This window comes from Zonotrichia leucophrys, chromosome 7, assembly GCF_028769735.1.
Source record: "Zonotrichia leucophrys gambelii isolate GWCS_2022_RI chromosome 7, RI_Zleu_2.0, whole genome shotgun sequence".
Classification (NCBI taxonomy): domain Eukaryota; kingdom Metazoa; phylum Chordata; class Aves; order Passeriformes; family Passerellidae; genus Zonotrichia; species Zonotrichia leucophrys.
In genome coordinates this window covers 25,031,796-25,057,002 of record NC_088177.1, presented here as the reverse complement: position 1 = coordinate 25,057,002, position 25,207 = coordinate 25,031,796, and the positions used below count along the sequence as shown (strand labels likewise).

General features: G+C 38.8%; 1 protein-coding gene across 3 annotated transcripts in view; it reads left to right on the top strand.

Annotated features, from left to right (window-relative positions):
* Positions 1-25,207, top strand: part of RAPGEF4 (Rap guanine nucleotide exchange factor 4) — a 141,767-nt gene that overhangs the window by 98,186 nt on the left and 18,374 nt on the right. For all 3 annotated transcript variants that reach the window (XM_064717886.1, XM_064717887.1, XM_064717888.1), the window contains 13 exons: positions 269-345; positions 1,452-1,598; positions 2,885-3,000; positions 6,075-6,163; positions 8,367-8,445; positions 12,818-12,968; positions 14,174-14,262; positions 14,689-14,719; positions 14,956-15,034; positions 16,189-16,335; positions 17,487-17,584; positions 20,565-20,690; positions 21,151-21,329. In XM_064717886.1, coding sequence (XP_064573956.1) covers positions 269-345; positions 1,452-1,598; positions 2,885-3,000; positions 6,075-6,163; positions 8,367-8,445; positions 12,818-12,968; positions 14,174-14,262; positions 14,689-14,719; positions 14,956-15,034; positions 16,189-16,335; positions 17,487-17,584; positions 20,565-20,690; positions 21,151-21,329 — 1,408 coding nt within the window. The remainder of the gene's footprint in view (positions 1-268; positions 346-1,451; positions 1,599-2,884; positions 3,001-6,074; positions 6,164-8,366; positions 8,446-12,817; positions 12,969-14,173; positions 14,263-14,688; positions 14,720-14,955; positions 15,035-16,188; positions 16,336-17,486; positions 17,585-20,564; positions 20,691-21,150; positions 21,330-25,207) is intronic.

Genomic DNA, 25,207 nt, shown 5'->3' with positions numbered 1-25,207 from the left:
GATTACCTGACATATTGATAAAGTAGTTATTGGAGCTGTCATAGAAAAGAAAAGCAACTTTCACATTAGTGTTATAACATAACTATATGGGTATGAATTGTTTTTCTAAATTCTGAAGGCAATTGCTTTTAAAATCATAGTATGCCCTTTTATAAGGTAGACATTTATATGACTGTAGAGTTACCTTGAATTTTATTGGGTGAAGAATCTGGCCCATTTATATTTTGAATAATTATATTCTAACCATAAAATCTTTTCTCTCTTGTAGTATTTAATCAGGGAGAAGAAGGTACTTCTTGGTACATTATCCTAAAGGGATCAGTAAACGTAGTCATTTATGGCAAGGTATTTTTTTCAGAAGCTATTTTGTATGATTGTTATTATTGAAATTGTAAGAGTAAACTTTGAAGGAATACAGTTTAATTTAGAGTGAAATTGCTTTGTCTGACAAAACAAATAGATTGTAATTTTATTAAGAAATGATCCAGTGGTTTTACTGATTATACTTCCAGTAGATTGCTCTATAATTTTGGGATATATTACTCAGTTTCTGACTAATCCATCAGAGTTACATCAGTATCTTTAGGACAAAGTAATTTGCTGGAATTTGGTGGATTGCCAGACTTCTCTCTCATGGGGGTTTTGCCCCATCCCTTTACCACCGTGTTGTCGTGCATTTGGATGACTAACTCTTCTCATGCATGTCAGACAAAAGTACTGCTTTGTGACTGGTGGTTCTCAGGTTGGTTGAAGCTCTTCCAGATTTATGCCAGCTATTCATTTTACTTAAGCCGTAGACCAAAAAGCATCTTTATGAAATTTCCTGTTTATGAGAGAGATTTTTCAAAGCTAAAAAGATATTGGTACACAGGAATCCCTTGAATCTTAAACCCCACTCCTCACTGATTTCTCATTCAGTGACTGAGAATCCTCCATTTGAAAACAAAGCATTTCACCAAAATCTAGCACAAGGGCCCTAGTGTTAAGTCTGTTCCTCAGTAACACATATTTAGCCATGTTTTTTACATCACTGGGTGGGCCAGATCCTCTCTTACTGTGAATTGGAGGAAACAGAGCACTGCTGATGTACAACAGCTGGAGATATGCTCTATGTTAATTCTGCAAACTTGATTTTATTTTTTAGGGCCTCTATAAATAAAAAACAGAATAGTCAACAGCTTTCTGTCTTCAGCAGGCTGAGAAGAGACAAGTCCTTCAAGCTGAATGCAATTTCCGGGAACAAGCTGATTCTTTTCTGTTCTTGCCTCTCTTTAGTAATAGTAATAACCAGCTATCAAGTATTGTTTCCTAGTCATTATTTTGGCTGTTGATTTCCTGCCAAATAGATTTATTTTGGTGTTTGATTGTGAAGTCCAGTGTTTGTACAAGGACTTTCAATAGAATCCAGAGTAATGATGGGTTTCTGCATGTAAATGTTTTGCTCTGTGCAGGGTGTGGTATGTACTCTACACGAAGGAGATGATTTTGGCAAGTTAGCACTTGTGAATGATGCTCCCAGAGCAGCATCCATTGTTCTGCGGGAAGACAACTGCCACTTCCTGAGAGTAGATAAGGAGGACTTCAACAGGATCCTTAGGGTAAGAGTGGGACGGGCAGCCCTCAGTGTCATATCAGAACTTGCAAGTTTTTCTAGAGGCTATCATTTCTATGAATATATTAATATTGATGGCCTTGTTTGTAGTGTGCCTAATCGTGGAACAGAGATGAGACAGTCTAGAAGGTCACATAAAGAATATGTTCATCACCTTTCCTCTCTCAGCTCCCAGCTCAGACATGAAAATATGACCAAATGGAATCTTGTCTCTCACATTCTATAATCTAGCATTTGCCCTGCTCAGCTTTTCCTCATGCTGTTCAGGATTTCTTAGTGATATTCTGTCCAAATATAAAAAAAAAACAAGATCACCCCTTCTCCCACATAGGTCAGTGTCAGATACATTAAATTCAAGAGTTTCAGGGCAGAATCAAGTGGCAAATGGCAGAAGTTACAGATGCCTTTATCAGAGAACTCTAGAAAGATATTCCCAGACTAATTTGACAGTTATTCATTTTGGGGTAAATGTGTTCCCAAGTCCAACTGTAATTCTGTAAATTCAGGCTATTTTGTGGTCGTTCATAGTAGAGGAAGTCAAAACTAGCATTGTCCTGTATTTTAACCTGTATATGCCCAGTATTGCAGCAATAAAACCAGTCCAGAAAGGGTATTCCACTATAAAAATGACTTGTGGTTGCTGTACAAAAGGGAATGAGAATCCCTTTGGGAGTAAGGCTGGGTTGGCTGTGGAGACTTAAAACTGATTAAGCTTTGGTCTATAATTCAAAGAAGATCCAAGTCCATGGTCTTACTAATTTTTACCTGTGTTTTTTGAATGCACATTATACTTAACTTTTTTCTTTTTCTACTCTGAGTGAGTTGGTAGTAGAAAATGAACAATTTACTGAGCTAAGACTTTCTATTCTTAAATGCTAATTTCTTCTTTTTATTATTATTTTATTTTAGAGAAAAGTCTGATTGTAGAAAATAGTATTTGCATATAAGTGGGGTAGAGACGACATTATATACAGCAAGTTGGGGAGAGGCTGTTTTCCAGCAAACTTTTTTTTTAATTTTGACATCTCTGTAAAATGGAAATTTTTAATATAGTTCTTGCTCTAATCTCTCCCACAGTTCTCTGTTTCTTGCCTCGGTGCCAGTGCTTCCTTCTTAATTCTGCCTGTGAGAAAAACAGAATAAAGACAGATAAATACAGAGGGAAAGAACCAACACAAGTATTTTGTGTTTGAAAGTCATGCAGTTTGTTAAGAGTAACTAATCAGGCAAATCAAGTACAGTCACATTTATTAAAAATAACTTGTCTTGCAGGATGTGGAAGCAAATACAGTAAGACTCAAAGAACATGACCAAGATGTCTTGGTGTTGGAGAAGATCCCAGCAGGAAACAGAATTTCTAATCAAGGAAATTCACAGCCGCAGCACAAGTATGTTTTCATTCAGTAGTGCAAATGTCAGACAATTACTAACCTTTTTAAATGGTACTATTATCCAAACAATAGCATATTCCCTTTCAGTGGAAGACTGCAGTGCATATAAAGGTTTTCTTTTTTTAGTCATCAGCACATGTCCCATAATCAGTAATATATCCATTTCTAGCAGCACACCAGCTCTGTGTCTTTGCACAGTAATTCCCTGAAGATCTCAGTGTAAATACTTACCACAAGAAACAGCTTCCAAATAGACTAAGCATGGAGATTGATGAAACCCTCTTAATCTGAGTTACTGTGTAAGAGATGGGAGGAAAATACATTGTTTTATTGTTAAGTACAGGTATCTTTATTTTGTATTTTGAGCTCTAGATGCTAAGAAGAGTTTGCTATGCACAATTTATATACAATACAAAGATCTCATGCAACGAAAGTTGCGGAGCTTATCTTACAGAATAGTTTACCACTGTAATAACAATATTAACTATATTTTCCTTTCTTACTGAAAGGGAAAAAGTACAATTCTGTTTGGATACCACTGTGATAAGAGTAGAGTGAGGCTATTATCATTCTGAACCTTGGTAAAACCCCTAAAGGCTTTGTAAATGTGTTTGCAAATGGATACACAATTTTCTTCTGAAGCATTCAAACAATTTCAACAAGTTTTGAATCCTTTACCCCGAACCTCACTTTCTCTTAAAAAAGAGCCAATTTATTGCGCAATACTTTGGGTACAGTTTTTTTCTCATCTGGGATTTCGTATACTTATTTTAACCTCATGACTGAATGCAAAGATTTATAAAGATCTGTGAAGGTTGCATGAGCCATTCCTTGCATTTTATATACACATTTCACATTTTTCAGGAACTTCTATTTTTTCTATTTTCTATTCACTTGATTTATTAAAACATCCAGAAAAACAATCTATGCTACCAGGTAACTGTGTACTCTTACAGAAGTTTTTCTTTGCCCAAATGAGGGGAACTTGACCATAGGCAGTGGATTTGCATCAGCAACTGCAATGCACAGCAACTTGGTCATAGGTTTAAATTCTTTTTGTTGGGTCTGACACATTTTTCATGCTTCCAAAAGTGAAAGTTCCATTTGAACATTTTGAAACACTGCCTTCCTTTCAAACTCTTTGCACCAGTGTTACTTGTATTATTTAACATTTTCTTTTTCAGAATTTGATAAAAATAGCCAGAGATATTTATGGGTAAGTTAGGCCTTACATACCAGGAATATTTTCAGGTAAAGTTCAGAATTTCATTTCTGTAAATATTTTACTCATTTGGTCAGGTTTTGGGTACTATAAATGTGCCAGCAAGGGAACTTTTGCTGATAAGTATGACCAATAGACATAAATTACCCAAAAGAGGAAGTTACCCTGAAGGTTCACTGTCTGCTTTTCACCAGTTGGATTCTTTGCTAATACTTTGTTGGCAGTGTCTTTGTGTTTAAAGTCTTCAAAGTGAGTTCACTGGGGACAATGTTTCTTCCCTTAGGAAATAGAGTAAGTGGCTATATTTATGTTTGAGACACCAAACCAAAATTACCAGTTTCTTGATTTCCAGAAATCAAGTGTTACTGGAATGTTTTAGTGGAGTGTTCAGTACTTTTGAAAATGACTGCTCAAAAGAGGAGCTTATCAGGCACCTCTTCTCAGGAAAGAACTAATTTTCTCATCTTGGCCTTGGGAGAATCTTCATTTTGGGAACAGATCCTTTGGTTACAGTTTGGATTCCACTGCCTTCTCTACAGAGGAGACAGAGCTCCTGCCCAGCTCCCTGAGCTGAGCTTTCGCTCAGTGCCAGTTTCACTTGGGAGGACTGGCTCTGAAGTTATCACTTATCTAACTCTTTATGGGTGATCACACTCATGCAGCATGAATTCAGCAGCCCTGCAAGTCACTTCACTGTTCATTTCCACTTTCATATTCAGAGTACAGCAACCTGTGATTTCTCTGCTTCACTCACTTAGATACTTGGTTAGTATCTCTGTGAGAATGTGCACTGGCTTAACAAGTGTTTGTGTTCTTGGGACATCAATACAGTTCTTCCAAAGAGGTTGGCAGGTAAAAGAACTGTGACGGTCAGTGCTCAAAGTGAGGAGGAGCTCCCAGGAGCTCAGCTCCACCACTTATTTCTCAGCAGGAGCAGAGTATCTTCACTTCTCAGGGTTTTTTTCTTTCTTTTTTTTCTTTTATTTTTTTTAAGTTTCATACTTTATCAGTTGAATTCCCAAAAAAAAAAAAAAAAAAAGAAAAAAAAAGCAAAGATTGAAAGAATGAAGGGAAATATAAAGAAATCTGATCCATGAGAAAAGAGAAAAAAAAGATGACAGGACAAGTTTTCCAATATCATATGATATTCTGTGGGTACTTAAAATCTTGCCAGTGTTTTTGCATGAAGCAGAAAAACCTGGCTGTTGCACTAGTTCTCTCACCTCACTAAACTAATTGCAGGAAATGGTACAATTCTCAGTTTATCTACTTGAAATACTTCAGCTATGCAAGGCATTGCACAAATTTGAGGATACGGTGTGCTATTTCATTATCTGCCCCCACCTTCCCAGACCAACCTGTGTCAGGGATGCTGAAGGAAATTGTTTCCTTGCTCTGACACTGATACACACTAGTTCTTATTTCAGGCTCATAGTGAGTCTGAAACTGTTAAGACCATAGTTAAGACCTTTTTATGACTGCAAGTTGCTGTTGTTACTGAGATATGTATTCTCACTGGAGGAGCATTTCTGCTTGTACTTCTCTGAGTTTGGACCATTGCAGCTCTGCTGATTGTGGTGTGATTGTGGCGGTGTTGTACTGAAGTACTTGTGTGGGGAGGGGGCTGTCTCTCATCCCTGGGCAGGGTGGAGAATGTTACTGCTAAGGTTTACGGGGGGAAGCCAGCAAAGATTGTGAGGGGTTTAGCCCTAAGCACACAGAGATTCTGGTCAGAGCAGGAGCTTGGCACACAGCAGCACAGCAGTCCTGATCTTCTTGCTGGTACACAATTATTTCTCGATTAGCTCTTTTGGCTGTGAGATGCTAACTGCTCCTTTCCCTCCCTCAGGTATATTGTGATGTCAGGAACCCCAGAGAAAATTTTAGAGCACTTTCTAGAAACTATGCGCCTTGAAGCAACTTTAAATGAAGCAACAGGTACCTACAGAAGCTGTTTTACTATTGCCCTATAAGGTGGATTTGCTGTGGGAACACTGCTTTGAAAAGCCCCTGTAGTGGTGGTTTTTCTCAGAAGAACTGTCTGCTGCTCTAAAACAACCCCAAGAGAGTTAAGGAAATCCAGAATTAAAAATAGGAATCCACTTTTCCAAGCCTGCTCTATTGTGTTTGTCCTTTAAGGTCATAGTAGAACAGCAGAATCCTCCAAGGTGCCAGACCAGCACTTATGACTTTAATTAGGCACAACCATAAGGCCTGGACAGAGCACCCCATTAGTAATGGTACCCCTTGTTCCGGAGGTCACTGTGAAATAGCTTGATACCTCCAGACATTACATTGTGCTAATATAAGTATTCTCAAATCTTCACATCACATTTAAAATATCACAATTTAAATTTTGTGTTTGTGATATTTTCCTATATGCAGGGAAAAAAGAATTGTTACTCAGTGGAGAACTTGGCACAGAATGAACTGAGTCCCAAGAATGCAGGTTGCTGCATCTACACTTAATGGGCTGCTTTTCATTAGTGTAAAGAGAACAGAGAATTTACATCTAGGGATATAGATATTTGCAGACTTACAATTTAGTAAGTACTTTAATTTTTGAAGAATCAGGCACAAAAAATCCTCATAATTCCCATAAAGTAATGCACAGACCTACATATTAAACTACATAACATTGCTTTTGCAAGTTCTTTTTGCACTATAGATGTCTGCTAAGTACATATTCAAAAGTGTTCTTAAATCCAGTTAATCTGTGATTGACCTCACGGTATTGGAGAAACATCTATAGTGGTGCATAAATAGTGGAATTAGTGAAAAATTACAGAAATCCTTCTAAAGTGTATGTTTCCATTACTTTAAAGACAGAAATAAAAGGGATCCTTTTCATACCTGTTTACTAGAGTTGCAAGCAGAGTATTCTCCTTCAGGCTTGCAGCCATATAATCACAAGTTTGCCATCTGCAGTATGCATGCATTATATATTTTTCAAAACAAATTATTTTAAAAATATTTTAAAGTTTTTTGTCAAAACATGTAGTGACAAGATTGTACCTATATCCCAATACAATATAATGTGTCACAATTCGTAAATTAGTTTTAGGATATAGGATCACAGAATGCTGGAAAATGGAATTTTTTGTTTATGCATTCCTTTAATTTAAGAGTATTTAAAAAACAATTTGCTCTGAGCATTACATTGAAAAAGTGCTGCCCTTTCAGAGGTGAATTTTGTCAACTGAGAGATGCTTTCATATGGGAAGTGGAAGCAATGACGTAATATTATATTGCACAGTTGTGTTCGTATTTCTTCTGCCATTCCTTACAATGTTTGTAAATGTTTCTGTTATCTCAGAAGTTGCACTGTAGAAATAATACCCTGGGGTATTGTGTTCACTGTTTCTCAGTGATTCCATATAAGCCTGCCAAACTCATTCTGGCCTCTGCAGCCAGGCTTTATAAATCCTTCTCGTTGTAACAAATACAAAGATAAGGCAAACTGGGATTTGCACCAGCACTACCACAGGTCATTTTAGCAGAAAAAATACTGTGCTGGGTTTTGCCAGAGAAAATGTCAGTCATATTGTTCATATACATTTTAATGTAAATGTAGCAGCTGTGGTACCTTTGAATCAAAATAAACCCAGAAATTTGACTGTCCATTTACCTCTTTTAGGCATTCTACTCAGTGCTAGGAAATCAGCAAAGAATGAAATTATTTGCCTTTTCCTGTGTGGGATATGCTAAGTGTGCTGCCTGGTATTGTAACTCCTAAAGCCAAATGTTACAGCTCTTTTTAGGTACCCAGCTGTGAAAGGCCAAATTCTTCCTTGCATAGAACTCCACACTTGTAGAGAAATATATCCAAATATTTCACTTCAGCACAGATGTGGGGCTTTTTGCTGTCCCAGATTTCTCTTTGACCCTGGGCAAATACCTGTTAACAATAAAATTAATGCAATAAAATTCATGCAGACAAGACTAAAAGATTAATATTTTAGATCATATTTGTTCCTTACCCTTTTTTGTATCTATTGCCTACAAAGAAAGTGCAAAAAGACCACTTTATTATATGCAGAGGGCTAATAAGATCATTCACGTGAAAGAAATCTCATCCTTGACAATCCCCTAGCTGTTTGCAGAGGTCTAATTGACTATATTATTTCTCCTTTTTTCACAGATTCTGTTTTAAATGATTTTATTATGATGCACTGTGTTTTTATGCCAAATAGTCAGCTCTGCCCAGCCTTGATGGCACAATATCCTTTTTTAAGAGAAAAGTTGCTTTAGCCATTATAGCTGTCAGTGAAGAAAGTGAAGATTCCCTCTGTCAGGAAGTACATCATGTCCCATGGAGGCTGTGCCTTGTGAGTAGATTCTCAGTGTCTGACCAGCAGCTGTGCATAGCTCAACAACTCTGAAATGGATAGTGCATTACCCATGATGAGATACAGTACAGACCATGAAAACTCTCTATTTCCTGTGCTGATTGCTGTTCCAAGGGAAATAAATGTACTGTCCCTCCACCAAACAAGTGAACTTACATAAAAATTTGGGTTTCTCTTCCTGTATCCTCCCTGTCTTTTTTGGGTTTTGCTGAACTACAGCATCTGCATGTTAACTGGGACAGTTATGGCTTAGTGATATCAGTGGTCCACTGTACAGATTGCAAACTGAACTGCCTCTAGCAAGAGGCTGCCTGAACTTGCAGTGGGTAAGTAGTTCCTAGGCACTGTCATAATTGTTATGAAAAAGTAGTAATAATCTGTAATAATAGTCCATAGCATATGCAAACAAACTGTAAGAAACTTCAATTGGATGTGAATATTAGGAGATGAAATCTTAATAGTGGAGAGCATTGAGAGCTGGGGATGATTCTTGTCCTCTCTGCATGTTTCACAGGAGCCTGTGAAATGTCCATCTGTCACTTACTGGCAGATTGTTTAGTTTGAGGAGCTGTTGGACCTAGAGAGTTTTCCTTGTGCACAGTGACTTGAAGCTATCAAGTGACTGGGAACATATAAAATAAACATATAATGTTTTCTGTTTTATAGAATTTTGACAGGGGTATAATAACTTCAGCTCCCTATTTATTTGTTTTGAATCGCAATGGTGTGAAAGTGCTTTCCTTCAAGCTCAGTGGGGCGAGTGACATCTGGGAAAGCTCACCTCCTGAAACCACAAAATAGAGCATTGTGTCCTTGTCTGGCAAGCTTGAGAATCCATTTGTGTTACTCCTAGCGAGGAGAGTAATTGTTTTGAAAACCTTTGGACCCATGAAACTGGTCTGTAGAAGATTGTTCGCACACCTGAAACAAACACATTTCCAAAATCACATTGTTTTGGATATCAAAAGTATTATGAAATGCTGTTGCTGACAGCATTCAGAGGGGAAAAAAGGGCAACACTTTTAATGTTTAGGGTTTTTTGTCCTGATTCACTTAGCTCGTATTATTCAGTCAGTCCATTTGAGATTCAGGCTTCTCTTTCCACAGTTATAATTGAATACCTCTATCCAGCAACTGGGAAAATCAGACCCATAAGTAAAATGTCCCTCATTCTTTAGAGGGGAAAAGCTTTTATGGTAATCAAAGTTAAGGATAATCGCACTTAAGGATAAATAGTTGTGATGAAATCTGTTCTGGAGAGGATGCTAAGACCATGGTCTTCAATGGGTCATGGCAAGCATCGTGTTAATTCTTTTCAGAGAGGAGCTGGAAGTAACTGGTATCCTACTGCTTTAGTGTTAGCTTTCCTGGAGCTGAATTATTATTTATTTGGTTCATTCTGAATATGGAAAAGCTAACTGTGCTTTGTTGATTGTACCATTGAAATTTATTGTTAGAGTTGAAAGGTTCCTAACAAAGCTCATCTTTTTGGAGCAAAATCATGCTACAAAAGTGTTCGCCAGTGCTGTGAGACTAAGGAGAGATTAGTTATGCTCAATGAGGAAATTAAAACAGAAAAAGAAGAAAAGTTGATTCAGTCAGTGGCTTTTTACTTCAGCTCCCAATTTTGAATCAAAACAAGTCTATTTTCCTACACCCACTTAGGATACTATTTTAGCTGGCAGCATGCAAGTATGAGTAGAGCTTGACCACTGAAATGCTTTCAAGCATAGTACAGAGTATAAATTATTTGGGTTTTCACTTCTTTTACAGCAGTCATTTGTAAGTTATTTTAATCCTGAACAGAATGGACAGATGCACCATTTTGTCCAAGTAACATTGCTGCTTGCTGTGGATTCCATGCCTATTCTGTCCTGTCCTTCTGCACACCGTCTTTTTCAGTCATTATAGAATAGATCCTGCAATATGAAAAAAAAAACCCAAATTTCTGTTTTATAGGGAAGCAAAGCTTCCCTGTCCTGGATCAGATATAAGTCCTGTGTGTTGGATCAAGGCCCCTTTTTCCCCTCTTCTTCACAGCATAGAAATGGACAAACTCTCAGAGCTACAGCTTGTCAGATGGAGGCAGGACAAGGCCTGAAAGAAAACCTGAAATAGAGCAGCAACTCCAAAAGTGACCTTGGGTTAGTGCCTGTGTGTAAGCATGTGTGCAGGAGTGCACCTTTAAAGTACCACTGTCCAAATACTTGGAAAGAATAAACTCCTCTTTTGCTCTCTGTAGATGATAGTTCTTCAGCACATTTCTCCTTTACCATTGTGCCACCAAAAATTTTGCATTCTGTTGTAGCAATGATCTTGCACAACTCCTGCTATAGCTGGGTCTTCCTATACAGGGAAGAACAGCCTTCAGAATTGCTTCAATTTCTTAGCATATGCTAGGGAAATTAGAAATATATGTATATATTGAGCTCTAACCATATTGGTGTTGATAAATATTTGGCAATTATCTGACACTTGTTGCAAGTGTACATCACAGTTTATTTCTGATTGCAGTCTGTAGTGAAGCTGCATCCTGAAGATCGCATAAAAATGTGAGAACCTTTCATTGAATTTCCCTGTGATAATGTTCATAAAAGATAAATCAATGTAAATGAGCAGTAAAAATATAGAAAACTTACAAGTGCCTGTGGTGAGTCAGTTAATAGGAAAGTAAAAATACATTAAATAATTATAGTGTTTGAAAGGTAAATATGGCATGAGAAAAATGACTGTGTAGAATATTAAACTTACTCCCCAAGATATTGGAGAGCACATAACTTAGAATGAATTATTTACTTCTTATGACCTTCTGCCTTTCTGCCTTAATTGTACTGTCATGTTTAGTTCTCTGCTAATTTTAAACCTTTCCAAATTAAAATGCAGATTTCTGAAAGTTTGTCAGTCAAATGAGCACCCTAGGGCTTTGGGCCGCAGGATCATTTCAAAGTGTGATTTAATAGGTACTTTTCCCCATTGCATTTTATTAATAGTATTGTTAGAGATTTTTTTTCTAAATTAGAAGCTTAGAATAAATACCTTATATAATTTGTATTCCTCATTAATATTTTTATTTTCTAATTAGTATTTTAAAATATTTTGATACAGCAACTGAAAGTTCATCTTGGAAGGATGCAAGGATGCTGGACATGGCTGTGAGGGAGAGTGTCAGTATTTTAATGTTACATGTTACTATGTAATTTGGAATAGCATTACTCATGGCAGTCCAGAATCAGAAATCTGGTAACTGGGGAGCAAAGTTGAAGATGTAACTGCACTCATTCGGTGCTTACTTTCCACTCAGCTTTCAGTTTATTTGAACAGTTGAAATATATATTGTTAACCTTTTTTCAGTGAGAAATAGACACACAAATTGTCATATCCTGTTTCTTCTGGAGATACTTCATTTTCACACAGGTCAAAGACTCAAATTATCTCAATTTATTGCCCATTGTGCTTTTACTTTTTTTCTTGGTTTTTTTGCTTTCACTAAATGTTACTTTTGGCCTTTTAGCTATTTGTGTAGTTTTGTAATGTTGACACTTTGTCTTTAAAAAGGTCATTGAAATGTTTCCCATTTTTTCATATTGTTCATCACAAAATAACTTTCACAAAGTATTGTGTTTGAAATACACTTTATTTGACACAGTGGAAATGTCTGATTTCCTCATGACAATGAGGCTACTACAAAATTTATTATTTTACCCTGTGTTTCTATGGTCAGTTTAGGCTGTAAATGTCAAAGTCCCCCTCCCTTAATGGGACTGAGTTCATTTTGAGTTACAATACCTTGTAAAAACAAAAGGAATAGCACTGGTTGTTCATTCTGGTAGTCTTCCTAACAAATGGAAAATTGGAATTGTTAATGAACACAAAGTGACATTTTTCTTTTTCTTCAAGTGTTTCCAAAGAGGAACAAGGAGAAATATCCTCCTTCAGTCTCCATGGTTAATCCTCTTTGTTGTTCCAAGTGTCACTTCTCTTCTGTTCTCCTAGAGCAACCATCTCTGTGGTGAAACTGTGATCCTTCCTGTGCTCTTCAGAAAATTCACTTTCAATTTACTTTTTACTATGAACGTGAAAAGTTTGCAAATTCTTGTGCTAGTGGATGTCAGAATTTAGAAGTGTATTTTGGAAAGGTATGTTTGAGCACCCTGAAAGTGCTTTGTTGGAAGTCAGTTGCTTGTGAATTCATACTGGCCTTGGTATTTTCAATCACTGAATGTTTTCCTTGACACTGGGGCACCTATCATGCCCAGCCTTCTCAGGGTACAGAGCAGGAGAAGATGGATTATGCCCTCAACAACAAACGGCGAGTCATTCGGCTGGTTCTGCAGTGGGCTGCTTTATATGGAGATTTACTGCAAGAAGATGAAGCAGCAATGGCCTTTTTGGAGGTACAAAGGAATCATTGTATCACTGAAGTGAAAGAGTCCATTTCAAAGTGCAAAGTTTATTTCAGTTTATGATGTTTTGTCAGGTTTGGCTGCAGACAGTGAAGGCACCACAACAGTGTTTGAACCATTGCCTGCCTCTGGAACTCTGAAAATAGTGTTGCAGATCCCTTTCAAAGCATTGTATGGGTAGCTTGTGTTATAGCAGTAGCTGAATTTGCTTTTTCTACTATTTTCTTCTGGATGGTTCAGGGGCCCTGCAGACTGAAGTGGAGGGCTGTTTATGCCTGCCTGAGGTGTGCCAGGAAGGAGCTGGAGGGCTGCCACTTTACAGAACCAAAAGTCCTTTTCGTTTGAATGAAAGCTGTACTGCAGCTATTGGAACTTAAGATCTTTGTCTTCAGAACCCTTGTAAATTCTTTGTGGTATCTGCCATATCCTTGGATTTCTAAGATGAGAATGCACTGCCAATGCCATGTTAAATGATTGGGATTGCCATTCTTATTATATATGGTGTTTATGTAACAGAATGCCATATGTTACTGGCTGAATGAAAGTTCTTGTCCTAAAGAGCTTAAAACTGAATCTAAGATTTAGCAGAGGGATTCGAATAGAGAGGGGCTTTAAGAGTGGTAGACACCCCACAAACCCACATGGGAAAGTTTTTCAAGCTTTGGAGATGACATAGATTTCCATTAGTTCAGAAGTTAAAGAACAATCACTAATTGCAAGCACAGAGATCCTTCTTGGGGACAGTTTTATGCAGCTGTAATAGGAAGAGGATGGAGGAGGTTTAAAAGTGGGTAATACTTCAATGGATTAGAGTCAGTGACTCAGGAGCAAATCAAGCCCTAAAGACTACAACAGCAATGAATAAAAAAACTTATCATGCTGGATATCATTTGTGGATTTTTTTGTCTTTTTCCTTGATAATGTGAAAATGCAGGTTTTACACAAGCAGCCGATGGTTACAGAGTGAGCTAAGGAGCCTCATCAGGCTTCCCTTCTGCATGTATAACTCTTGCTTTAAATCAGCTGGAGATAAACAAGTAGAAGTAATAGAGGGTTGGGCCCAGCATGTGTTCCTCTATGCAGATTATCATTCTTTATAATCATTAAGCTATCAGATGTCATCTCATAATCCTCTCTCCTGAGTACTGCTCATTTACCCCTATAGTTATTTAAAGACTATTCTGTATCATTTACAGGAATTTTATGTATCTGTATCAGATGATACCAGAATGATTGCAGCACTAAAGGAGCAACTTCCAGAGCTAGAGAAAATTGTAAAGCAAATGTAAGCATAGTTTTTGCTTCTTTCCTTCCCCTGACCTTTTTCTCAGTAAATTGTTGAAGAAAATTTATTCGTTATATCTATTAAAAAGCCACTTTGTGAATGACACTCAGTTATATGAAATTGAAAGTTTGCATGCAGGCTTATTTGATTTAATGTCTATGGCCCTCTTTTCCTCATCATTCTTGCAAACACCATAACCTTACTGAGAGATTGACAGAAGCTTATTTCATGCTTACATGAACTTTGTATAATATTTTTTTTACCTTGGTCATAAATTAACTGTGGTATAATCTAGTCCTTTCATATATAAATAAGATTATATTTATATGCTAGTTTGACAAGTGGTCCATGTTCTATAAGTGATTTTGTACACAAAATCTTCCAGGCAATATTTCATTGTATATTCTATGCTTTACCTTTTTATAGTTCTGAAGAACCTAAAGCACCACAAAAGAAGGTAAGAAAATGTATTTGTTAATTTTCTCAAATAAAATCTTAAGCACAGCAAATTCATAAGCATCTTCTCTTTAGTAATCATGGACATATTAAAAACCGCATTGAGAGATAGCTTTTAACATTGTCAAATTTTGCATTGCTACTCTTTTTCCTGCTATTGATAAGAGATGTACTGTAGTTCCTGTGTACCACATGTTTATTCTTGCACTAATGTGAATCTGAACGATTAATTTTCAGCACAAAGTTCTTCTGCAGCTGTTCAACACAAGTGATGACAGAGCACAGAAACGCCAGCCTATCAGGGGCAGTGATGAGGGTGAGTTTCTTCTCTGCTAAGTTTTCTTGAGTCAATGACATCCAAATAAATTTGTTTGTCTCAAAAAAAGATTTAAAAATAAATGAAAGTACCTACCTAGAATTTTAGAGCTTGGCCTGAAACAAACTCTCTTTGCTTTTGCTAGCCCACTATTCTCTGTTGTTGGTTTGAGGTGCTCCTGGTCTTTTCCCTTAGTTACTTGTGCCATCAAACACTGCTTCCTTGGAGAAAGATGTAAAAACCTTTAAAATAAGGAATGAACAAAACAGGGAAGAACCAATAAGACACTACTGCAGGGAATAGCAGTGCAGTAAAGAGTGGAAGCTGAAGGTCATGTTTGAGTCTCTGCATCCCCTATGAGCTAACATGTACAGCTGTTTTTGCAAGGTAGGAGTGGAGCGGATAATCATGCCATGGACCATGGATCTAGAATCCAAGAATCTAGGCACACAGCCTAAAAAACAAAATCTGCTGGTTTGCCCTATTGGTGTTGTTTGATTCTCTGAAGAGATTAAGGTAAAATTTACATCACTGTATCAGAATGTAATTTTCAGATTACTGATAAGGTACTCTTAATGGTTGTTTTGTGGAACTTCACCTAAAACAGCTGCTTCTTCAACATGTTTGATATTAAAGAATAGCTCTTGCTAATGAGCAGCGGTAAAAACAAGGTAACAAAATTCAAGATCATGTAGCTGAGAAAGCTGGTGGCAGAAATCAGACCTTTAGAAGAACCATGTTAAAGCTGGAACTAACTATATATGAACAGCAGACATCCTGCCAGTCACGCAGCTTCTGTTTTCCATAGTGGTGTTTCTAGGCCTACAAAGAGGGAAACAGTTCCTGCTGCCAGGGAAATACTACCTCTTGTGTGTGTCCAGACAGCAGTAACTGCTCAGTTCACATGGCTGCACCTTTCTCATTCACAGGACAGGCAATGTCCTGAGCACTGAAAATCCAAAATCCAAAACTCTGGGAAATCAGAGATTTCTGTACTGGAAATTGTAGAGCATCTGAGGACAGGGCAGCTGTGTAGTGATTTATTGTTTCTTTGTTTCATTTTGTGAGGAGTGATTACTGTAGTGAGAGTTATTTGTATGGTAAATGAGTGTTTTTTACAGGTGGAATAAACTGTGCAATGTTTTTTTCTTTAGTTCTGTTCAAGGTGTACTGCATAGACCAAACCTACACCACTATCCGTGTGCCAGTGTCGTCTTCTGTGAAGGAAGTGATCGGTGCAGTAGCAGACAAGCTGGGCTCTGGAGAAGGCCTCATCATAGTGAAGATGAGTTCAGGAGGAGGTACTGTACTTGCATCATCTCAAACACTCCTCAGTTATGCTGGAGCAGAATTTTTGGAGGGATTAAAAGACCCCAAAATTCAGTCAAGGTCTTATACCGCTGTACATGTTCAGCTCTTACACAAGTCCTAATGAGAGGCAAGTCCTTCCTCTACTGCAGGCACAGACTGCAGCTCACAGGGGAGACAGGACCAGTGGAGAATCTGCATGTTACAGAGCACAGCTATCCTGATTTTCCTTTGCTGTTGTAAGAGTTTTTTAGCAACAGAAATAGGAGGTATTCATACTAAACATGGGAATCAGCAATGTCAGAAAACACTGCAGGGCCAACATTCTGGCAGTGGTCTCTACCATTTTGGCTGCTCTGTCCATGAAAACCATTGAAGAGCAACTTAGTGCCAAACGCACAGACCTAGTGTTTGCAGAGGGTCAGGGATCAGGCCCCCCTCTATGCTGTGGAAATGCAAGAGTAACTGGAAAGTGAATTCTGCTGGAGAGCTGATGTTGCTCAAGTGCTTTGGTTGAGTATGACTGTATGGAGACACGCAGAGGTAATGAGAGCTGTGTTGGAAGGCATTTTTGCAAACAGTGGAGCCTGCCAAAAACGGCTCACTTCCTGAGAACTGACACCAGGCGGCTTTACTTTTTGCAGTTGAAGCAATTTTTTGTCAGATTTGCTGACCACCAACATCTTCTGGAAGAGACTGTTTTGTAATTTACTTCATTATCTTTTCTTTACCTGTGATGTGATGCTCTTTAGAAATGTTGTAATGCATTGCCATCACCTCCTTGAGCAGTTACTGCCTTCCAGAGCAATTTCTTTTAAGAACATGTCTCCAAATGCTTGCAGCTCAGCAACAAATGACTGGACTCCCTAATTAGGCTTAATTTTTGCAGGTAGTGTCTAGTGATAGCAGCACAGGCTTCTTGACCTGTCTGTGCAGTTTGGAGCTGGGATTCTGGTTCTGTAGGAGACTGGTTTGGGCTGAGTTTACCACATTTTTTCAGTAAAGAGGATCTTGTTGTCTTCTATTCTGTATCCTGAATACTTGAATTGCTGGGCAAAATTTGTTCCCAGAAGTGTGATGTGTGCAGCTGGTAGATTGATCCTGCTGTAATTGTAATAAGTAATAATTTGTTTCATTTTTACAGAAAAGGTTGTGCTCAAGCCTCACGATGTTTCTGTGTTCACCACTCTGAGCGTTAATGGCCGGCTGTTTGCCTGCCCTCGGGATCAGTTCGATGCTCTGGTATGTAAGTGTGCAGTGCTCAGGAACATCAGGGCTTTGGCTTATTTGGACACCTGGCCCTCTTTGCATTTCCACACTTCAGATAAAAGCTAGTGGGAGCATTCACAATAAAGGGCATGTCACACTGCAATAGGGTGAGCCCTGAAAATAAAACAAGCTGATGTTCTAATTCCCTAAAATAGACCAGAAATCCATCCATCTGATCCACATAACAGAACTTGATCCTGGTATTCTCTCTGTCACACTGAGCATTTAGGAAGAGCTGAATATTGTTACCAAGACATGCAGTAATTCTTCATTACACAATTATCTCCTCAAAGTCATAGAGATTATTTTCTAAGAAAAGTGTTATCAATTAAAGCATTCAGGAGATTTGATTCCAGCAGTAAGTTCCTTAATTTTGTTCTGTTTCTCATCCCCACAAAATACTGTGTCAAAATCTGAGATAATTCTAAGTAGAAGCACAGAAAATATTCATGGTAGAAAGTCTGTTTTTTTCTTAGGTGGAATTGCTCATAAGTACTTACAGTTTATACAGTCATTCTAGCAAGCTCCATGGGGTCTGCTTTTATAGAGTTTGATTTGACTGTACTTTTTGTTCCTTTTATTTCATTAAAAACAAATGTCATTGCCAAGTCATGTCAGCATGAACTCTATTACTCCTAGCCTTGTTTCAGCCTCCTGTATGCTTTTAACAAGCCACTTAGTATGTATGCCTGATTTCTTTTATGGATATGGTAAAATCTATTCTTTGCTGCTGCTTTCAATTTAGTAACCAGGGAATGCACATCCAGCATATGTAGTTCCATGCAGAGATACCTCTTGTTCAGCTTATTAAATTCTGGTGTTCCCTTAAGGTTAATTAATCCTGCCAAGTAGATACCCTCATGGGGCATGCTACTGTAAAGCAGGGGTGTTGCATCAGTAAAACTGTACTGGGTACTTATTTATGGCTCTGCATTGTCTATGTACACATAGCTTTTGCAGCAAATTGTCTTGGCTTTCTGTACCTTTTTCCTGTGCTGTTTACCATGCATCAAGTACTCAAAGTGCTGCAGGGAGCTCTAAGATGTAGGGCTGCAATGTGCTACTTTTCATCAACTAGACTGAATTCAGTAAGAATTACAGAAATAAATTCAGCACCTTAAAAAGGGTCCTCAGCATTGCATAGCAAATTACAACCCCTTATCAGCTGCATTTTTTCAAAGAGGTACAAACAAATCAAAAAATGTTACAGCCTTAGCTGCCTTCCAGTTTAATCCTTTCACATTCCAGTTTCTGGCTTCTTCCTGTTCATGAACATTTATCCACATTACATTTGGCAATTCTCATGTGAAAATTGTTCTGGGTAGACGAGTTTTCAAATATGCTGTGAGTTTGCATCTAAATGCTTCTTTCCTAGCATAGAAAAATATGTGTTTGTTATGGTAACAGCTATGTTGTGTTCATCTCCAAATGGGGGGAAAAAAGATGTCTTTCAATCTGTAGGCAGTTCTCTTTCCACAGATTTCCACAAGTTAGAATTTTCTACACAAAGCTGCTGTACTTTTATTTCATATGTTGTCATAAACTAAAGAAATTTTGTGTTTGTGCAAATCCCAATTCAAAGCAATCTGCAGCTTTTTGTAATATTAACGGCTGCTCTGGATTTTTTAGAGAATACTTCTCTACTATTTTTTTAATTATAGATGAAGCTTTTAAGGTGATAATGTTTGTGATTTAGTTAAGTTTTTTTAGTTAGATTGTATGATGATGATAATTGAAAGGAAAGTTTTCCCTAGAGTACAAAGCAAGAATGCATACAGCAGTAAAACCCCTAGACACTATGTGCTACTGAGAAAGTGTTTTGATGTATTAATCCAGTCAGAGATTTCTGTTGCTAGTACATTGCTCTTATACAAAATAGGATTCATTTAGTAGGCTCATTTCCTATATTGCAGCATCTAAATAAGGTCTGTCAGTGTGGCAGACCCCAGTGAGTTTGTGCTGGGAAAGCAGCCTGTTGTCAGTTCGTGCTCCATCGCCCCGTGTGTGACCCAGGGGTGAGCTCCGGGTCGGGATGCTCGTGTGTGAGCTCTGCCGCCCTCTCCCGGAGCAGCGCCGCCGGCCCGCGCCTTCGCGGCGCCTCTGCGGTGTTCCACCCTCCCTGTGCCGGGGCTGGCTGGCAGTGTCTTAGCAGTGCTGCTCAAACACTTCACCCTGATACGTACCACAGACTGCTTCACATCTGACTTGATCTCAAGCCGTGTTTTAAATCTCTGTTTAATACTTCACCTGTGTGCAGAATCATAGATCATGTCTCATTTGCTGGGTGGCATGGAAGTGCCTTTCAGAAATGGTTTGTACTTGGTTCTTTCACATAAGACTGTGTTTATATCATTTTAATCGGCCTAGCCAGGACTTTGCAATGACAAATTGTGTATCAAATTTGTGTACTGTCAAAGAGAAAGTATGAGGTTTATTTTATAAGTGATCAGCAGATCTTGCAATCACTGCAGATTTCTGAAGCATGCTAGATGTAGCAATTCTCATCATTAGAATCAGGAATATGTAAAAGTATTTGGCTTGTCCTTGGTGGCCTAGTTGTTTGTGCATGTGAAAAAGGAAACATAAAAGTTTTTTGGAAAGACCTATGCTCCTAAACAAACACACATGCTTTAGTTAGCACAACATGTATTATGGATTCAAATTTTAGAACAATGTTAAAAATAACACACTGAGAACAGTCTGGTTTATTTTCTTGCAGTGTCTCTGAGAGCTTTCAGAATTTTCTTGACTACCCTGTGCATACCGGATACTGGTTTTGCTCATTACCCAATACCTGTGTTTAAAAGCAAATTTCAGTTTTACTGCAATTTCAGTTTTACTATTACAAACTTGATTAGGAAAGTGGTCACACTGAAAAAAAGTTAGAAATACTGTAGAATGAAAGCACCAACCATATGTCTAAAATATTTTTATAATATTTTCTTGTTTGTAGGCACCATTGCCAGAACAAGAAGGACCATCTACTGGTACAGTAGGAACATTTGAACTGATGAGTTCCAAAGACTTAGCACATCAGATGACAATTTATGACTGGGAGCTCTTCAACTGTGTGCATGAGGTATGAGGATCTATCTATTCAGCAGGTTAGAATCTATTAAAACGTGTTTTAACTTACATTGTAGCTTTGAGCATTATTTCGAAAACCTTCTCTAAACTTGATTTTCAAAAATTCTACAATAAAGCCACCTATAAGTTTTGAAAGTATAACACATTCTTAATTTTATAGGCAAAATAGAAAAATAAAGTTAGACGACTTCTGGACATGTGCTGCTTGTTGAATTACTTTTGTTTGTTTTAAGGTATTAAGCTGTTTATATATAATCTGTAGTGACACTTTTACTATGCCTCAGCTATTGTATACTGGATTTGTAACCTGAGTCCTTGTCATCTGTGGTGCTATAAATGTAAACTAAACTGCAGAGCAAATTCAGGCTGGATACTTACCTGGTCAGTCTTAGTCTCTTTCCTTGAAGAAACACAACTTCAAAAAGAATTCCAAACTGTTTTCTCTTTCCTAGCTGGAATTGATTTATCACACTTTTGGAAGGCACAATTTTAAAAAGACCACGGCAAATCTGGACTTGTTTTTAAGAAGATTCAATGAAATTCAGTTCTGGGTGGTCACCGAGATTTGTCTTTGCTCTCAACTCAGCAAGCGTGTTCAGCTGTTAAAGAAATACATTAAGATAGCAGCCCAGTAAGTATGCAATCATGTGGGAACTGGAAGTGAGGTTCAGTATGATCAATGTGGTTTTATTTTCTCTTTTCAGACAGCCACACAGAGTAGAGGTTAAAACATTCTGTATTTGGTAATTCTGTCTGTTTTCTTATAGGGCTGTATAGAACCTTGTTAATACATATTCTTTTTTGTGCTACTCTTCCATTGCTCCTTGATCTGTGATCTCTTAGGGCCATGTTTACATATCAGATTTGTGAGAAAATATATTTCAGTTCATTAGAAGGCTCCTTCATTTACCCTTCCATACATTAGCAAATACTAGTATGTGAATTAGTGAATATTAACAAAATTGAGCCCAATTTTCCTGAGAACAGAAATGTTTCTGGTTCTGCTCAGGAGAACCATTCTCAGAATTGCCCTGACTGGGAAAACCAAGAGGGGAGAGTAAAGAGATGTAAGGAGAGCATGGAGATGATGACACTCATGTGACTTTCATTCTGTTTGGGATTTGCAGCAACTTTGCTGGTGATACAAACAGTAGAGTCCTGCACCTGGGGAAGAGTAACCCCAAGCAGCAGCACAGGTTGGGGGCTGACCTGCTAAGGAGCAACTCTGCAGAGAGGGACTGGAACTGTTGGTAGATGACAAGGTGACCATGAGCCAGTAGTGGGGACCAGGAGGGCCAGTGGGATCTTGGGTGCATCAGGAAGAGTGTGGCCAGCAAGTCAAGGGAGGTGTTCCTTCCACTCTGTTCAGCTCTGGTGAGGCCACATCTGGAATGCTGTGCCCAGTTCTGGGCTCCTCAGCACGAGAAAAACAAGGAGCTACTGGAGAGGCCACAGTGGAGGCCACAGAGATGATGTGGGTCTGGAGCATCCCTCATAGGAGGAGAGCCTGCAAGAGCAGGGCCTGTTTAGTCTAGAGAAAAGTAGACTGAGAGGAGATCTCATCCATACATTCAAATATCTTCAAGGGTGGTGCCAAGAGAATAGTTCCAGGCCCTTTGTCCTGTGCCCAGTGACAGGATGAGGAGCAAGGCCCTTAAACTAAAACTTCACCTCAGCACGAGGAGTAACTTCATGTTGATGGTGGCAGAGCACTGGAGTAGGCTGCCTAGGGAGTTCATTGAGTCTCCCTGTCCATAGTTCAAAACCCACCTGGACACATTCCTGTGTCATCTGGTCCAGGTGACCCTGCCTTGGCAGGGGGGTAGGACTGGATGATCTCCAGAGGTCCCCTCCAACCCCAAGGATTCTGTGATTCTGTGATTTTTTTTTTTCCTATACTTTTAAAATGCAAAATATGAATGTCCTGTCTTGTTACTAACTGCTGGGTCTGAGGCTGGATAGCAGGCATTCTTTCTGTCTTCCTGTATTGCTATCCAAATTTAAACTGTTTGCATCCCTCATGCCAGAGATGTCAGCCTTGACTCCCGTAAGAGTCAAGAGCAGAGCAGTGACTGACTTCAGAGGGAGCAGGGGTATATCCATGCCCTGCATAGGTACAGATTTTTATTATTGTTACACTCTCCCTTTCCAGCTCATGGTGTATTTATTGATGTCTGAAAAACAGTTTGCAGAGGTTTGTAGTTTTTGTCTACAGCTCTGGGCATTGTAGCTAGAAGCCTTTAGGCAGGTCTGCCAACAGAGATGTTGTTGCTTGCAGTTAAACCAAGATTTTAACTTTTTTTGCATCATTACATGGAGTTGTGTAAAGGAAGAGATTACTGTTGCTGCTGGGATGCTGCTCTCCTCCCAGTTAGTAATTGCACGTAGCTGAACTCTGTGTTCACATCAAAACTGGGGATCAGTGTGTCTCCTTCCTCCAGGACACCCTGCTCTGCAAGTACCAGCTTCCTTCTGGGATCTACTTTGGGCCCTGCAGTTGGATTACCATTAGTCAAGGGTGAAGATTTAAAAAATCTGATGGTGGGCATGCAGGATCAGTTTTATATTTAGAACAGAGGACAGAATTTACCTCTTTAGTTTCTAAAAATACATGCACCACATATTCCATTATCTCACTGCACAGCCAGGAGTTGGAAGCAGCTGCCGGCCTGGCGGGCTGTGCCCAGGAGAGGGCAGTGGCACCCACACAGACGTCGGGGTCTTTCCTAATCTCAGGCATGAAAGGAGAAAATGTTGAAATGTGGTCATTAAGATACAATAATAATTTCCATAAACACTTGAAATCAAGTATCCTAAAAATTACAGTTAAATATCTCCTTAATAAACTGCCCTAGCCTGTGAATTCCTCCGAGTCATGGGTTTAATCTTGTGCTATTTACAACAGCCTGACAACCTCCTGTTTACTTCCATGTTTCTGGTATCACTACAATGCTAAAAATAAACAGCTAAAAGCAGTCTGCTCTGCTGGGTCCTCTTTGTCTCCTAAAAGCAGAGAAATCCAAAGCACAAGATTTTCCTCTGCACAAACCAAGAGGGCAGGTTTAATTCCAGCCGCTGGAAAGGCGCTGGGAAGTTTTGCCAGGCTGCTGCCCTCTGTGCAGTGCTGCCATGGTAACAGCTGCTACACATGCACTAAAACAAACACAAAGTGCACCGAAGTTAGAGAGGAGAAAAAGCCCAGACCTTGAAGCAATATCTTTGAGGAAGTTTTGCCTGTGAAGATCCCTGGGACCTAATGAGAACTTTACCCTACCTAGAAGTACTAGACTCATTAGAAAAGTGTTCAGGGAGAACAGCTCAGTGCTGCACTATTAATCTTAGGCATGACTGGTGGTAACAAGATGCCTTGCACGTACTCATTTTCAAAGATAACTGCTACTGAGAAGCTTTTTTCAGTTCTGTGGCTTGAGGTGCAGATATCATTGCAGAAGGCACATCATTTTGTGTCTGCCACCCCATGCACCCTTGATGTATGCTCCCAGTCTGTGCAGGCAAGCACAAGGCCAAGTGCTGGCTCCAAGTGCTGTGCACATGTGCTTTCAGTTCCAGGAGCCAGTGTTGCCTCACCATCTGCTGGAAAAGGATGTAGAGGTTACCAGGTTCATCTCTTTTCTCCAGCTATTGTAGGAATAAACTTTCAAACAAAGGGGAGAAGTTAACTATATTTCCAACAGTGAGTTCTTCCCATTTTAATTGTATAAGAAAGTCCTTCTGGGATGTGCTTGCACATACTCTTATGGATGTCTGCAAATGCAGTTTGTGTGTATTTCCTCTTTGCAGATATATCCACAGGCTATTTAGCAGCCTTCTTGTGTATCAGTGTACTCAGACACTTTCATTCAGTTTTTGAAAATCATTCTTTGTGTACATGTGCAAATGTTATAAGCCCAAGGAGCCTGTAAGAAATCTCTCAACTGTGCGTTTGTAGAGAAAATGGCAAGATGAATATGCTTGTGTGAGTACAAAGAGACTTTAACCACATACACGTTTGTTTTGGAGACCAGAGAGTGTATGTGTGTGTTTGCTATTCATCCTAACAAGAAGATTTTCCTGGTACAGTTCATTCTGTGAGGCAGAGGCACCTCTGCTCTGAGGTGGTGCTTTGTGGTGCTTTAGAGCATCCACTTTTTGACATTTTACATGGAGTTTATATGCAGTAGAGTGATGGAGCATTGTTTCTAGTGCCTTACGCACACACGAGGTCCTTTATCTGGAACTGAGCTATTTATAGTAGTCCCTGTAGGATTTACTGAGTACCTGAGGTAGAACATCATATATCTATGTGGATTCTAACTGGGAAAATGTCAAATTGTATTCCTTAACAGGGTATTTGGCAAAACATTTCCTTTTAAATATGAAGATAGATTCAAATTAAATATTGCAGATACAGTTACAGCTGCCTACTTTGTTTGCGCACTAGTGCTGTGTGTTACTAATTATTTAACCCTGCCATAATTTATTCCCAATCCTGTCATGGGCTGTGGATAG